Source organism: Anguilla anguilla, chromosome 1 (assembly GCF_013347855.1).
Source record: "Anguilla anguilla isolate fAngAng1 chromosome 1, fAngAng1.pri, whole genome shotgun sequence".
NCBI classification, from domain to species: Eukaryota; Metazoa; Chordata; class Actinopteri; order Anguilliformes; family Anguillidae; genus Anguilla; species Anguilla anguilla.
This window is the reverse complement of record NC_049201.1, coordinates 46,736,173-46,749,464: the sequence shown is the minus strand read 5'-3', so window position 1 is coordinate 46,749,464 and position 13,292 is coordinate 46,736,173. Positions and strand designations below refer to the sequence as shown.

General features: G+C 42.6%; 1 protein-coding gene across 5 annotated transcripts in view; it reads right to left on the bottom strand.

Moving 5' to 3' along the window:
• LOC118233107 (F-actin-uncapping protein LRRC16A-like) overlaps positions 1-13,292 on the bottom strand; it is a 104,795-nt gene that overhangs the window by 23,993 nt on the left and 67,510 nt on the right. For all 5 annotated transcript variants that reach the window (XM_035428468.1, XM_035428503.1, XM_035428485.1 and 2 more), the window contains 10 exons: positions 13,130-13,184; positions 9,035-9,207; positions 8,847-8,915; positions 6,991-7,084; positions 6,605-6,703; positions 6,014-6,142; positions 5,495-5,626; positions 2,020-2,195; positions 1,748-1,835; positions 707-847 (listed from right to left, as the gene is read on the bottom strand). In XM_035428468.1, the coding sequence (XP_035284359.1) occupies positions 707-847; positions 1,748-1,835; positions 2,020-2,195; positions 5,495-5,626; positions 6,014-6,142; positions 6,605-6,703; positions 6,991-7,084; positions 8,847-8,915; positions 9,035-9,207; positions 13,130-13,184 (1,156 nt within the window). The remainder of the gene's footprint in view (positions 1-706; positions 848-1,747; positions 1,836-2,019; positions 2,196-5,494; positions 5,627-6,013; positions 6,143-6,604; positions 6,704-6,990; positions 7,085-8,846; positions 8,916-9,034; positions 9,208-13,129; positions 13,185-13,292) is intronic.

Below are 13,292 nucleotides of genomic sequence, written 5' to 3'. Positions count from 1 at the left end.
AGCCATTACAAAATGCAAATAAGTTAAATGGAAATTGCTATAAAAATACCAGCATGAAAAGGTATCAAATGTGGCATTTTTCCCATTTTTTTGTTCATACAGCCCATTACTTATTTTCTTTTATAAAGCCATGTTTGCTCATATTTATAAAGAGTGGAAGTAATTATGGAGAATATTCCAAAATTATTTTTTCAAGCAGTGCATTTACCCTAACTGCTGCTAACGTGCAATAATGATCTATCACATCACAGAACCCTAAAGACACATGGGAAAAGCAGTATAAAAACTGAATTTGCAAATGCATCAGTCATTTTGACTGGCTTTCACACAATTCCAGTGTAGTTACGTGAAACTGCAGTGCACTCATTTGACCTCCTTCAGAGCAGAGGTCAAAGCCAAACCCTGCTCAGTTTTATCAGAAAGAGCAGAGAACACCTTCCCAAACCATGCTCAGTTTTATCAGAAACAGCAGAGAACACCTTCCCAAACTCCAGAATCCAGAGGACTCCACAATCACACGGTGTGAAGGAAATGAGGGATTGCACAAATCAGCGGAGAGCAAGGAGGAGGAGCGTGCAGTGATTCCACCACAAAGTCCTGCCCTCTCTGTTCAGTGATGCCTCTCTGTGATGCCTACAGCACATCCTAGAGCGTCTGAATCGGGCGTGGCAAGCAGGCTCCTCCCAGCGGGAGGGGGACAGCGTACCATGCACGCCTCCAGGTCATCCAGCCGCTCCGGTTCCGTTAGCTCCATGGCGGCCCGCTTGGGGGTCCTCTCCTCCGGGGCCTCTGCCTCCACGGACTCCTGGTGGAGGAGGGGGCGCCCCTTCCTGGCCAAGTGCTCCGCCTGAGGGTACGGGGTGGGAAGGATGGAGACCACCTTAGGTAAGTAGTTCTAAATTATTTGAGACCACACCTCACTTAATGAGCAGACACTTTTTCTGTGACTCACCCCTTATTAAAATACAGCTCAGTATAGTTCCGTATAATCACTGTGTACTGTAGTGGAATACAGGAAACTAGTGCCAGCGAGTGCCCTTTTAATGTCTATGGAAAAAGTATGTTTTACACAATTTTTCCTTAGTCCTATATCTGTTGAACCACTGATATAGGTCACCTGAACCCACGTCTGAGCAGAGCCAACTTTACCACACTTTTCCACTCCTTGCTTTTCAGTCTTTATAACAGATTGTTTTCCCCTTGCCCCCGCTCCTAGCTTGGAATGAAAGTGTAACTGCAGTACCATTTAGCCATTCGGTGTGAAGCTAAAGATATCACCCCTTTTATTATGGAAATAATATAAACTAATATACATTCACTGTTAAACTTTAAAAAATCTATATTTTGAACAGACCTAAACACCTTCTTACAATCCATGGCATTTACATGACTTCAACCACATTAAAGTAAGTCTGAGGTGCTGATATTTTAATAAAAGGTCATTAAGAGAATTTCAGAATCACTGTAGAAAAATAATCATTATTATGTTATTATACCTCCCCTGTGGCCTTCACCATGAGTTGCAGAGATAAAAATTGTACTAAGTCTGCATGACTTAATATTCCTCAGTGATAAGACTCAATCCTTCACTGAAATGCTCTACAAATTTGAGTCCTGATGTAAGCTCAAATGAACAGGAACACTGGTCATACCTGAAAGATGTTTTGACAGATCATCATGCACTAACTTCACTCTATACTGTGCGTGTGTGTGTTAGAGAGAGTGTGAGAGAGAAAGAGAGACTCACCAATGTGTGTTGAGAACGTGAAAGAGCCTCCAAAATCTCATCGACGACACGGTCTGAGAGGAAGGACGCCAAGCTCAGCTTTACCTCACTGCACGTAAAAATCACAAGGAGAGAGAAGGACACAGAGAAAGGGGAACATAAAAGGGGAGAGACAGCATGAATTCAGCTGTCAGGTCACAAAAAAAACACAATATGAAAAAAACAGAAGTGTGACAACATAAGTTCCAAGAGAGGCTGATTTAACACATCGACAGACAACAGAGTGGGGTCACCTGATCTTGTTGATGATGTCGATACCAGACTGCTGCAACAGTGTATCCTTGACAAAAGAGCTTGGGATGACCATCTTGCCTGTGCTGGCCTTGATAAGATCCTGCCGCAGGTTGGGCCTCTTCATCACGTGAGGGCAAAGCCCTTCAGCCGTGTCCACCATGGACTCCAACAAACTCTGCAGGCACAGAGGAGTGTACTCATCTTACCAACAATACAACAGTACTACATTGTAGACTACAACAATCTCGATAGGAACATAGGAGTGTACTCATTTACCAACAATACGACAGTACTACATTGTAGACTAGAACAATCTCGATAGGAACAGAGGAGTGTACTCATCTTACCAACAATACAACAGTATTACACTGTCGACTACAACAATCTCTGTAGGAATGGAGTCATTTAACCAGAATTTTACCACCCATTCTAGACCTCAGACTAGAGTATGTGAGTGGAGTTGAGTGGGCATGAATGCCACTCAGCACTCTATAAACCTACAGTAATCACACCACTCTGTGTTTTATGTGCACTTCATCCCAGTAGTTCACCTGCACTATAAAATATGTGAAATGTATCAGATCCTTCTTATAAATTTCTATTCAAAAATATTAGCAAACCTCTGGTGACACTTAATTGCATTCTAGGTCACCAAAGCATTTGCTGTACTTGTAGAGATAAAGTTCAGGTAACTCCTTCGCAATAGAGAGTACGTCTTGCCAACACTTTACAAACACCAGAGTTAAAACAACAGTGGGAACAGTGGAGACTACCTTATCTTATTACCAAATATGACACACTACACAAATTTCAAAACTTTCCATCCGGCAGATATAACGCCATTTCTTTGCGTCTTATGCCTAAAAAGGAATAAGCACTAACAGGGAATAAAACAGTTTACACTTCTACTTTCTATTATTGTCAGCAGTACTGTAAATGGCAGTTTCTGCAGAAACTGATTTTGACGAACAGAAACGCATGTACTCACTATGTGTCAAAATTTGATATTCAGTCCCCCCCCCGCCCCCTGACAATTTTCATTAAATTTTGATTCATACAGGTGACAAAGATATAAGGATTAAAAGCAGATAGAGAAACTAAATGCTGAAGTAGGTTTATCATTCAGTTTTCAAATTTAGCATCAGGGCGCCACATGGTTGAGTTGTGCAACTTATTTGATTTTAAATGAAACCTTTTTTTTTTTTTAAAAAGAAATGAAAGCATCCAGAACCAAGCCCTGACATTGGGGTTTTGCTGAGAGAGAGAGAACTGTAGAGTCCAGTTTTCACTAGCTCTCCAGAGGATTTCAGGGTTTAGAAGTTTAGGGATGAAATAAAATCGCTCAACTTCCCTTATCTGAAATTACATGCATGTTTATCAAAGTGCATTTCACGGGAGCCGGCCAGCGGTCTTGGTCTCCCCCTCCCATGCGCGCCGCCAGTGCGTACCACGCTCTATTTCAGCTAGCGGCCCAAGGGAAGTGCGCGCCCACACAAAGAACACCGCGCTCGCTCCGTTTCAATGGGAAAAGCAGCCTTTATTGAATGCATCCTGGTGGGGCCTCTAAACGCAGCCATTCCTGCATTACCACTAAGTTAATTTCACTGCCAACAATGTCAAAGACCCAAAACCCAAGAAAAAACATTAGTAGACTATGCACTGATATGCACTGAACTGCCAAGGGCAGCAAGGCTGCCGTGTCTGCTCCTTCCAATTACGCTAAAATCATATTTGTACGCCCCTCCCACTACTGCGACATCCTAGGCAAATATGAAAAGCAAGTACATGCCAGTGGTTGTGTTATCCCAGGATTCTGTGGTTTCTGTGCAGAAAAAAGAGCAAAAATGCAAGGGGAAATAATACATTGCCTTCTATAAATGCAGATAATCCAAGGACTTTTTAAAAAAAATTTTAAACAACAGGCGATGACCCAGACTTGAACCACAACAAAATTACTCCGCTTTCTTTGAGCCAATTGTCTTTTGGTTTCTGGCACTTGTGTTTTTTATTGATCATAATATTTACATAGCTGCGGGTAACATTGCAGGATTCAAAGAGAAAACACTTAAATTGAAATAAAAGTTGAAAGCGAGATACTGTAACTAACTGGCTCTTGAGTGAATTAAAACAAAAATTGCTCCTAGGGTTTTTAAAAAATATTACTAGCCCTGCGTTCCAAAGACACCGCATTCCATGGGCTAGCGCGACCAATCACAGGCTCTTCGTACTCCTTCAGTGGCCCCCGCACTGCACCGGCACAGTCAGATAGAGACCCAGTCAAATGACTATATCTTCCCCTTTCATAACTGTATGAGCAACTGCATGAAACCTCTGAGTTACCGGCCATATATGGATGGTATATTAAGCTACTTTCTCACCTCTATCTGTATTTGTAATACTCGACAAAGTATGTGATTTACATAAAATTATACGACCCAGTATAGGTATCTGTTTTATAGTTCTACTCCTGTCTTCCTTCTTTTTCTTCTCCAATGCCCTTTCTGCCAATCACCTTGCCAAACCTTCAAAAGGCAGTGGCATTGGTCAAAAACACTCTGCTGCAAATTGCACCAAGAGCAAGTAGTTACAGGCAACATGATGATTGTTAATTCTGCGCAGAGCGCTTACTGTGCAGTATTTAGTCATGCAGAGCACCGCCCCACAGTAATCATGATTTACATCTTTGTGCCTTCTTGTAAACCAACCCTCAACTCAGTATGTATCCTTAAAAATGAGTGAGCAATACCCTAACACAGTCTCCTTCATAATGCTTGTTTTCATTTCTGCAATTCAATGTAATTACTCCCTGAATAAAATATGACAGCCACTTGGGCTGAGGAAAGACATTAATGACATAAATTATCTATGTGGTTACACGGTGCACATCATCAGCATCTTTCAATTGGGGTCATCCCAGGTTGTGAAAAGGTCATGAAATGATGATGGCTCCAGGGAAAAACTGTTAAAACCAATGCATGTGAGGGGAACAAACTGCAGGGGAAGTCTATTCATACAGCTAACTGCCTGTTTTACTTATGCAATACAGTGTGAGCACTTTGAAACATATTTCTGGATGAAACTGCAAAGACTGGACTACTGCGCTCACCATAGGTGCAGGCTGGACTCTATAGCAGGTTGGAGTTCAGGCCTCAGCTATGTCATGTCAAATACAGTTGGGAGATGAAGTATCTAATGCATGGTGGAGTGGGTTTGATTCCTTCAGTTGCTCATATGTAAATGCTCCCGACAGAATTCCCGGTGCCCCCATGCTACCAGTCAGTAATGGAAGCATCCCTCCTCTGAGCACGTGTGTGATCGACATATTGTTAATTGTGTCCTAGCCTTACAGAAATAAATTAGTCCTAAACAAGCCATGCAAAATTTAAATTAAAAAGAAAACTTAAATTTAAAAGAAACTGAGGGAATGCTGGTTTATAGGCTAATGCTCGTTAATCTCCAGAAAACCCCCTTTACCTGTAACTGTTCATCCATCACCCTGGTCACCTCTCCAACCATGGACTCCAGCTTCTCCTGGATGGGGCTAGAGGATGAGCTATCCAACCCCTCCTGGGAGGCCGCCCCCAGGTGGTACAGGTTGGGCAGGAGCTATGTGTGGAGGAGGGGGGCAGAGAGCGGTCAGAAGAACTGTAGAAACACTCACCTTTAACCTCTAAACCAGCACAGAGGGGAAAATTAGCCATGGTATTAGTTGTGAGGGAGCGAGGCTTCATGACCTCTAAAATGAGTAATGGTACCATGCTATTGGCAAATAACCTACTTGAAACACACTACTTTGCTTTGAATTCATCTGATTGACTTAGTAATTGATACTACATGTTAGCATCACCCAGTGTAGGAGATTCATAAAGCTTTACTCTCCCATCACATAGGCGAAACAGACTGTGGATGCTTGCAACCAAAAAAGTTTTAACAGCCCACAGACCACCTATGTACAGGTGGCATCCTTTGTGGAGTATGAAGCCCTTCACTCACCGTTTTAGAGTTCCTGGCATCCTTCACAAAGTTTTCAGCCATTTTCACGTCCTCTAAAATGGCGTCGGTCTCTGAATATCTCAGCGAATTGAGATGGTCCTGAACTTTGACGCAGATCCTGTCAATCATCTGTGTGTGTTTGTGTGAGTTACATGACGTCACAAACATTAGCATTGTGCATAACTCTTAAAAACATCCCTTAAATATCTACACATAGCAACACTTTCAAATAATCTCTAATCATAAAGTTACTAATATCCTGCAAGTTACAGCATCAGGGTAACTAAGAGTATTAACTGAAATAGAGATTCCCCACTAACCTAATACTGCCAAGAGACCTGATTTATTTCCACATTCCATAATAAATGATGAATGCTTAATTTCTTTTTACATTAACAAGAATAACAAGAGGCGTAACATTTTGGATTTCTTGTATAAATATCTTCAGCTATACTATCTTTAAATTCAGAATATGATCCACGTAACAGTAAATCATCAGTTAACGACAGTAAGGCCAATGAGCGTTACTTTTGGCCAGCGGTCATGTGACATAGATAGACTTATCCAGGCAAATGTAAGCAGAAGGCTCACCTGCTGTGTGGTTGTCGTGACAATGCCCTGCTGGAGACGGTAGGCCTGCTCCTGGAGGTATTTACGGGTCTTGTGGTTCCGAAACAGGTAATTCTCAATCTGACATTTAGAAAATGCCATGTAACTGTACATAAATGTACAAAGGAAGCTACTTCTAGTTACATTTAAAGGCACATTTAGAATCTCATTTTCAAGCATGTGCATTACTGTAGATTCCTTTCAGTAAATTGCAAGATACAAAAAGATGCAGATTCAATTAGCTTCTAAATGAAACTGTACGGTACAGTGAACAAGCTCTTGTTGCTCTTTAAAATGAGTTTACAGATACGCCACTCTGGCAGAGCGCAGTCTCACAGCTAACAGAACCTCCCTGCACTCCGCCTCACCTTGAGCAACGCATCCTCAGTCTTTTCAGGGCTGGCCTTCAGAGCTTGGGACGCGTCGATAATGGGGATCGGCATGAAGCGGATCGTGAAATTTCTGTTGGAGAAAGGAATCAAATCACATGCTAATTTCTCCTCCTCAAATCAGGGCTATCTGCAAAATGAAATAGCTGTTTGAGCTGTACTGAGGGACATTACAGTATGAAGAATACAACATGGCAACATCTTCATGGAGCCAGCCGCCTTACTATCCTATAACTTTACCCTGCCTGGTGACTGATGCTAAATAGGAATGGGTTTGGTTACTACTTGGAAGGGAGACTTTCTGGGAAAACTGAATTGCCACCCAAAGAGAATGTGCACACCTCAGGCGAGATGAAAAGGAGGCTTTTTGTTTCCTGTGGGTAAAGAAAGGTTTCCACACCCCATAAGTGGGAACAGGAAATGACTTCACCTCACCCAGCCAAGAGGAAAAGAAGTGACATGGTGATCTACATCTGATTCAAGTCAACAGCAGACTTTAGTGTACACACACCACACTATTTTTTTGCAAGTATTCTGAAGCAACTCGCAGAACCCACACATGATATTGAAGAGATGGGAAAAAAAATCCTATAGATGGTGCCTAATATCTATAGGGTTTTACTTGAGATAAGACACAAAGCCAGTCCCTTTGTAAAATGGCAGTGGACATCTTACATAGTGAGACCAAGGACTGTACAGCAAACTGAACAGGCTGAACTGAATACAGTTGATGCTACAACAAAGAGACTGGGCCCCCACCACCCCCCCTCTTATTCAGAGACTGCCCCCCCCTCTCCTTTACAAGGGTAGCCACCCTTTTTTGAAGAGCAGGGTGCAGCATTTAGTCGCTTAAAAGCCATGTCCTGATTTCACCCACTCAGCTCTCAGAACAATTGAGTATTCTGCAGCCACTGAAAGTGTGTCAGGGAATGAGGCCAAAAACCTAAGAATCACTCCGGAGGAGAAAATAAAAGGGCTCCGCCCCCAGGTAGACTGGATGAACAGGGCTCGCAGACACCCGCTGTCAACCGCCCGTGTGCCCCCACCGCTTCCACCCCGCAACTCGCCCGCAGTTACCATGGAACCCCATGATTCGGCTGCCAATAAGCTTCGGAATGCCTTTTTCTCGGTAACAGCCAGTTTACGGTCTAAAGGAAGTGCCAGAATTGAAATAATTATGCCAAACGTCAATTAAAATGCTAGAAACGGATACCCAAACGTAAAAAGAGGCAATCTGGTTTTCAGATGTAGCGGCACATGAGTACTGATGGCTGTTTCTCTCCACGCTCAATATAACCCCCCCCCCCCCCTTCAACCCCCCTCTCTCTCTTGTACCCCCTCTGTCTTTCTCTTGCTTTGAGGAATGAATAATACACAACCATGAAAGGAGAGCGGACAGACTCGTCCCTCCCACTGGAGCAGGAAGCAGCACAACCCCACATTGTTTCATCGCCTCCTTTCCTCCTTGCCTCCTTTCAGTCTCTGGGCTGTTTTCTGGCTACAGCTGCTTCTGCAATTCCATGTCCAGGAGTTGCATCTGATTCTGGCGGAAGCTTTCATCTGCCTAGTTTCAACTGCACCCCCCACCCACCCTCCAGTCCAGCCATAAGCCCCTTTCTCCCATAATAAGTTCATCCCCTTCTTCTGAGAGCTCATTAGAGCCCCATTGCACCTTCAGCTGTACTGCTGCAACCCCAGGCCAGGTGTGCATTTGGGCATGCAACCCCTCACCCACAGCTCAACAAAGAAACAAAGAGCAGTGTCACACAGTCACACGCACGCACGCACACACACACACACACACACACACACACACACACACAGACAAAACTCACTTCTCCAGAGCTGCTGCAACATCCTGCAGGCCTTGTGGGCTGATGTTGTTTTTGTCCCAAATGACCGTTCTGTGAAGAAGCACAGGCATTGAAAAAAAAAAAGTCACATTGAAGAACACACCCACACACACAAAGAAAATCTATTCCCATTACAAGTCGGTACAAGAAAGCACAGTCGCCTGATTCACCTGAGCTTGCTGTTGATCTGCAAGGCTTTGGCCAGCATCTTGGCCCCCATGTCACCCATGCCATTCCCACTGATGTCCACTCTGGTCAGCGAGGTGTTGCTGCCCAGGGCATTCAGGACAATGGTCAGGTCACTCTTCAGCTTGGAGTCCGCCAGTGAGAGGGAGGTCAGTGGCTGGGTGGGAGGAATTTTAAATCCAGACTTACACACTCCAGAAGACCGGATCTACTCTATGTTACATAACTGAGTTATTGCTTTGAGCACCAGTCTATTAGGACCTTAGTTCGGCATGACACCAATTTATATTCTGAACACAATTCTGCTGTGGCAAAAACATGCCCCTCGATGTAAGAACAACAAGATTATCATGAACAGGATTCCTCTCATTTCCAGCCCTTTCATATTACATTGGTAATCAGATACCCTCATTAAACAGTGCGCAAATGGGGATTAATTTGACCCAGTCACATTCTGGGCCTCAATCATAAGTGAATCCATTGAGTGTTAAGCACTAACAATCCTTTTGACTTCCGTCTTTGATTCTTATCCATCCATTCAACTCCGTCCACTCCTCCTCAACTCGACCCCAGCCCCTGTCTGTTGAGATTTCCATCCTGATGGGATGATTCCAGTCTGCCATTTCTGCTTTTCTGGATTTCTTGAGGGTTGGAAAATTAACAGGCCACAGCAATGCAAACAAGGTTATGGAATGTCAGTGGATTACAGCAGGCAAGGTGTAGGTTTAACACAAGCCTTGATACTTTCAATACCGTGTATACTCAAGGCTATGTACTGGATGCAGACCTCTTGGATTTCTGCACAATCCACTTTGATGAATTCCAGAGATCCTTGCCTAAAGATTCTCTCAGTTCACACAGTTCAAAGAGCTGCTAAAGACTTTCTCCACAACCTCCTTGAATGAGAGACATGGGTAGAGGTTTGTGAGGGTGCTTTGGTTCAGATGCACAAATCTTGCATTACAACAGCACTGTACCACATTATAATGCATTATAACTGCAATATACCACATAATAACTTCTGCAAGCATTCTTCTCTATGCATAACAAATATGATTTGATTTGGCTGTGTGTCAGGTGGACAAAAGAGAGGAAGTAAGGATGTTTCCATGAGCCCACTCCTCGGCCACACAGAAGCCAAACTATGACCTCAGCAACAGCCCACGCTACGTGGAAGCATGGGGGATCTGGCCAGATATGCAGACGGGCTAGTGTGAGAAAAGCTGGGTCAGGATCGAAGGGGAAGGATGGAAACTAAAGCAGTTAATGAGGGAGCCATCTTGTGCTGGTATGAAGATGAAGAGCTGTGGTGGTTTACTAGTGAGAAAGTACAGATTACATTTGTTTCTCTACTTCCAATTACCTTCCTAATATGTCACTACAATCCTACCTGATTATTAACTGCACATTAGAGCACACTGATTTACTAAAAGCATGTACTTTGTGTCATCCAGTATGCAATTAATAAAAATGGAGAAGTCTTTCCATTGAAAGGAGAAAAATGCAAAGTCAAAAAACATAAAATAAACATAAAAACTAGTGAAAAAAGTTATGTGTAAATGATTTGCATAATTAATGGAGAACACTACCACAGTCTGGAATTATTTCACTGTGTAGGGCTGTAAAAAATAAGAAATTTCCTGAACAAACCCCCTTTATCCCCAGCACTGTGGCAGTAAGACTCTCACACGTGTGTAGAGAGCTCAGTTTATCTCCATTCCTATGCACTGGCAGGACACGAGTGGCTGCTAAATTGTATGCTGTTAAATCACAGTAATTACCCAGGTCGTAAACAACACACTGATAAATGACTGATGCACATCCATCTCGATTAACACTGCTGTGTATGTGGTGGGTCGACATTGTAAGATGTGACCTGATAGAATAGTTTATGTTGCATGGTCATGAATATTCTGGAAACTTACGCCACCCACAGAACTGGGGCATAATTACTGCAGTCTAAATGACTTCCCTATCATGGATACATGTACTAAGGTCAGGCCTTTCAGTAAAAAATACATTTACAATTCATAGCAAATAAGTGGAATACCATGTTATATACATAAACAACCATATGTAGTGGCGAACTGACAGTCACAGGACAAGTATCAATCTAAATGCAACACAGTTTTTCCTTCCCTCTACAAAACAAAAGGTTACAAAACACTAATAGTTACAAAATAAAGCACAAACCACATTGTGGTTAAAAAGTATCTTTGTTGCTATTACATAATGGTTAAAACAAACCATTTTAGTAAAAAAAAGCAGCAAAGTAGCCAATCTAAAGCATTTGCCTCATTTCCTATGCTTTCCTCTTTCCAGAAACTTCTACACAGCCTGGAAAACTTCCTTTTCAATGTCACATTTGACATGGTGATTAAGCCAGTGGGGACAAATAATTCCCAAATAGCGAGTCCTATCTCTGCTGTTCTATTTCTCTCCGAGAGAGCAGCTTTATCTCCTTCCTTCCATACTTCTATTTCGCTCAAACCTCTCAGGGAAGTGGCCTGTCACAACGTGATGCCGGAATATAAATTCAGCCCTCCATCTCCACACTTTGTAGTGAGAAACCAGGGTTCCGTAACCCTGGTCTGTAATTTTCTCAAAGGTCAAGGTTCCTGGCCTCCAGAAGCCGTGTCCTCCAAATGAAAACAGATTCAGCTTGGCAGGTGTAACACAAGCGGCAAGGGTAGTGAGTATTGGGACTGCCTGCATCAGATACATTGAATAGACACATCAATTCACAGCAGCCTCAGCACTAGTTCTGCCTGTGAATGTGTTCAGTCATTCATCCTGAGCTGATGTGACTTTATTCATTCTTGTTTACGGTATTACAGTAAGTACAGAATGATGTAGATTATATACAGTAGTGTCACACCCATAATAGGACGGAGTGTGGCACAGTGGGTAAGGAACTGCGCTTGTAACCGAAAGGTTGTAGGTTCGAATCCCGGGTAAGGACACTGCCGTTGTACCCTTGAGCAAGGTACTTAACCTGCATTGCTTCAGTATATATCCAGCTGTATAAATGGATACAATGTAAAGTGCTAAGTAAAAGTTGTGTGAGTCGCTCTGGATAAGAGCGTCTGCTAAATGCCTGTAATGTAATGTAATGTAATGTAATCTTACGGTACCATGAGCCTTATTGAGTTGACACTGATGTGTAATTATGTCCACCCACTCTCTGAGATGCACATTGCTAATTAACCAAGCAATGGTCAATTTCCTGACAAATTGTAATCTTGCATAGGTGGTGAACCAATTGGAGGCAGCAAAATTGCAGGCTAAAGCTTGCTTGAACCAATAAGATTGCAGGACTCCAGTTTCAGAGATGGGAACGTCCCTTTCCAGGCATTGTTGAGGAATGTCAGGGGTCAATTTAGAGAATTTACAATACAGTATTTGACAGAGCAGTTAAAACCACATCATAATACATGAAATCTAACAAAAACAATGCAAGTAAATGAGCACTCCTCTCTGGAATGGCTGCCAGCCAAGTCCTAGTACCATTTCAGCCAGCGCTGTCAGATAAACAGAAAGCACACTCCTTATCCTATCAGAGTGAAATACAGAGAGCAAGCTGATACAGAAATCATTCCATTTTAGTTGGCCTGACCGGCATGGCCCCAGGCCAGTGCTATCAAACACAGCCTGCACTGTGGTAACAATGACAAACGGTTTTGCTGGCTTTGCAGCAATGAGTCCTGTGTATTTATCTTACATTAGAACCCAAATAATATATGTTTACTGTTAAAATTTAAGAGAAATCAGTCTGACACACACGTCAGTGATAGCAACAATCAATTTGAAATGGAGATATAATGGAACATTCCATCCCTAATTTTGTTAACATTTCATTTGGAATCTTCCCATATTTTATTCAGAACAATCTGCTCATATTTATTTATAAATAGCATGATGGGATATTCAAATGATTCAAACTAAAAATGTAATATTAGTGCCATCAAAAATGCAGGCAGGAATGTTTCTTTATAAGTAGAAAAGTGCTCCATGTCTGTGAGGTAGGTATCTGACACAAGCTCCACCCAGATGTCAAGGAGCTGAAGGTGTTAACTCACCGATTCCTCATCCTGTATCATGTGCACAAGGCTGTCCAAGACGGGAGCTAGGTTCCTGTATTAAACAAAGACAAGAAAACAATGTACAAACTTTGGGACGCAAGTGATGCCAACAGTCAGACAAAATACACTTTAACCAGATCACTCCAACACAGTGTATCTT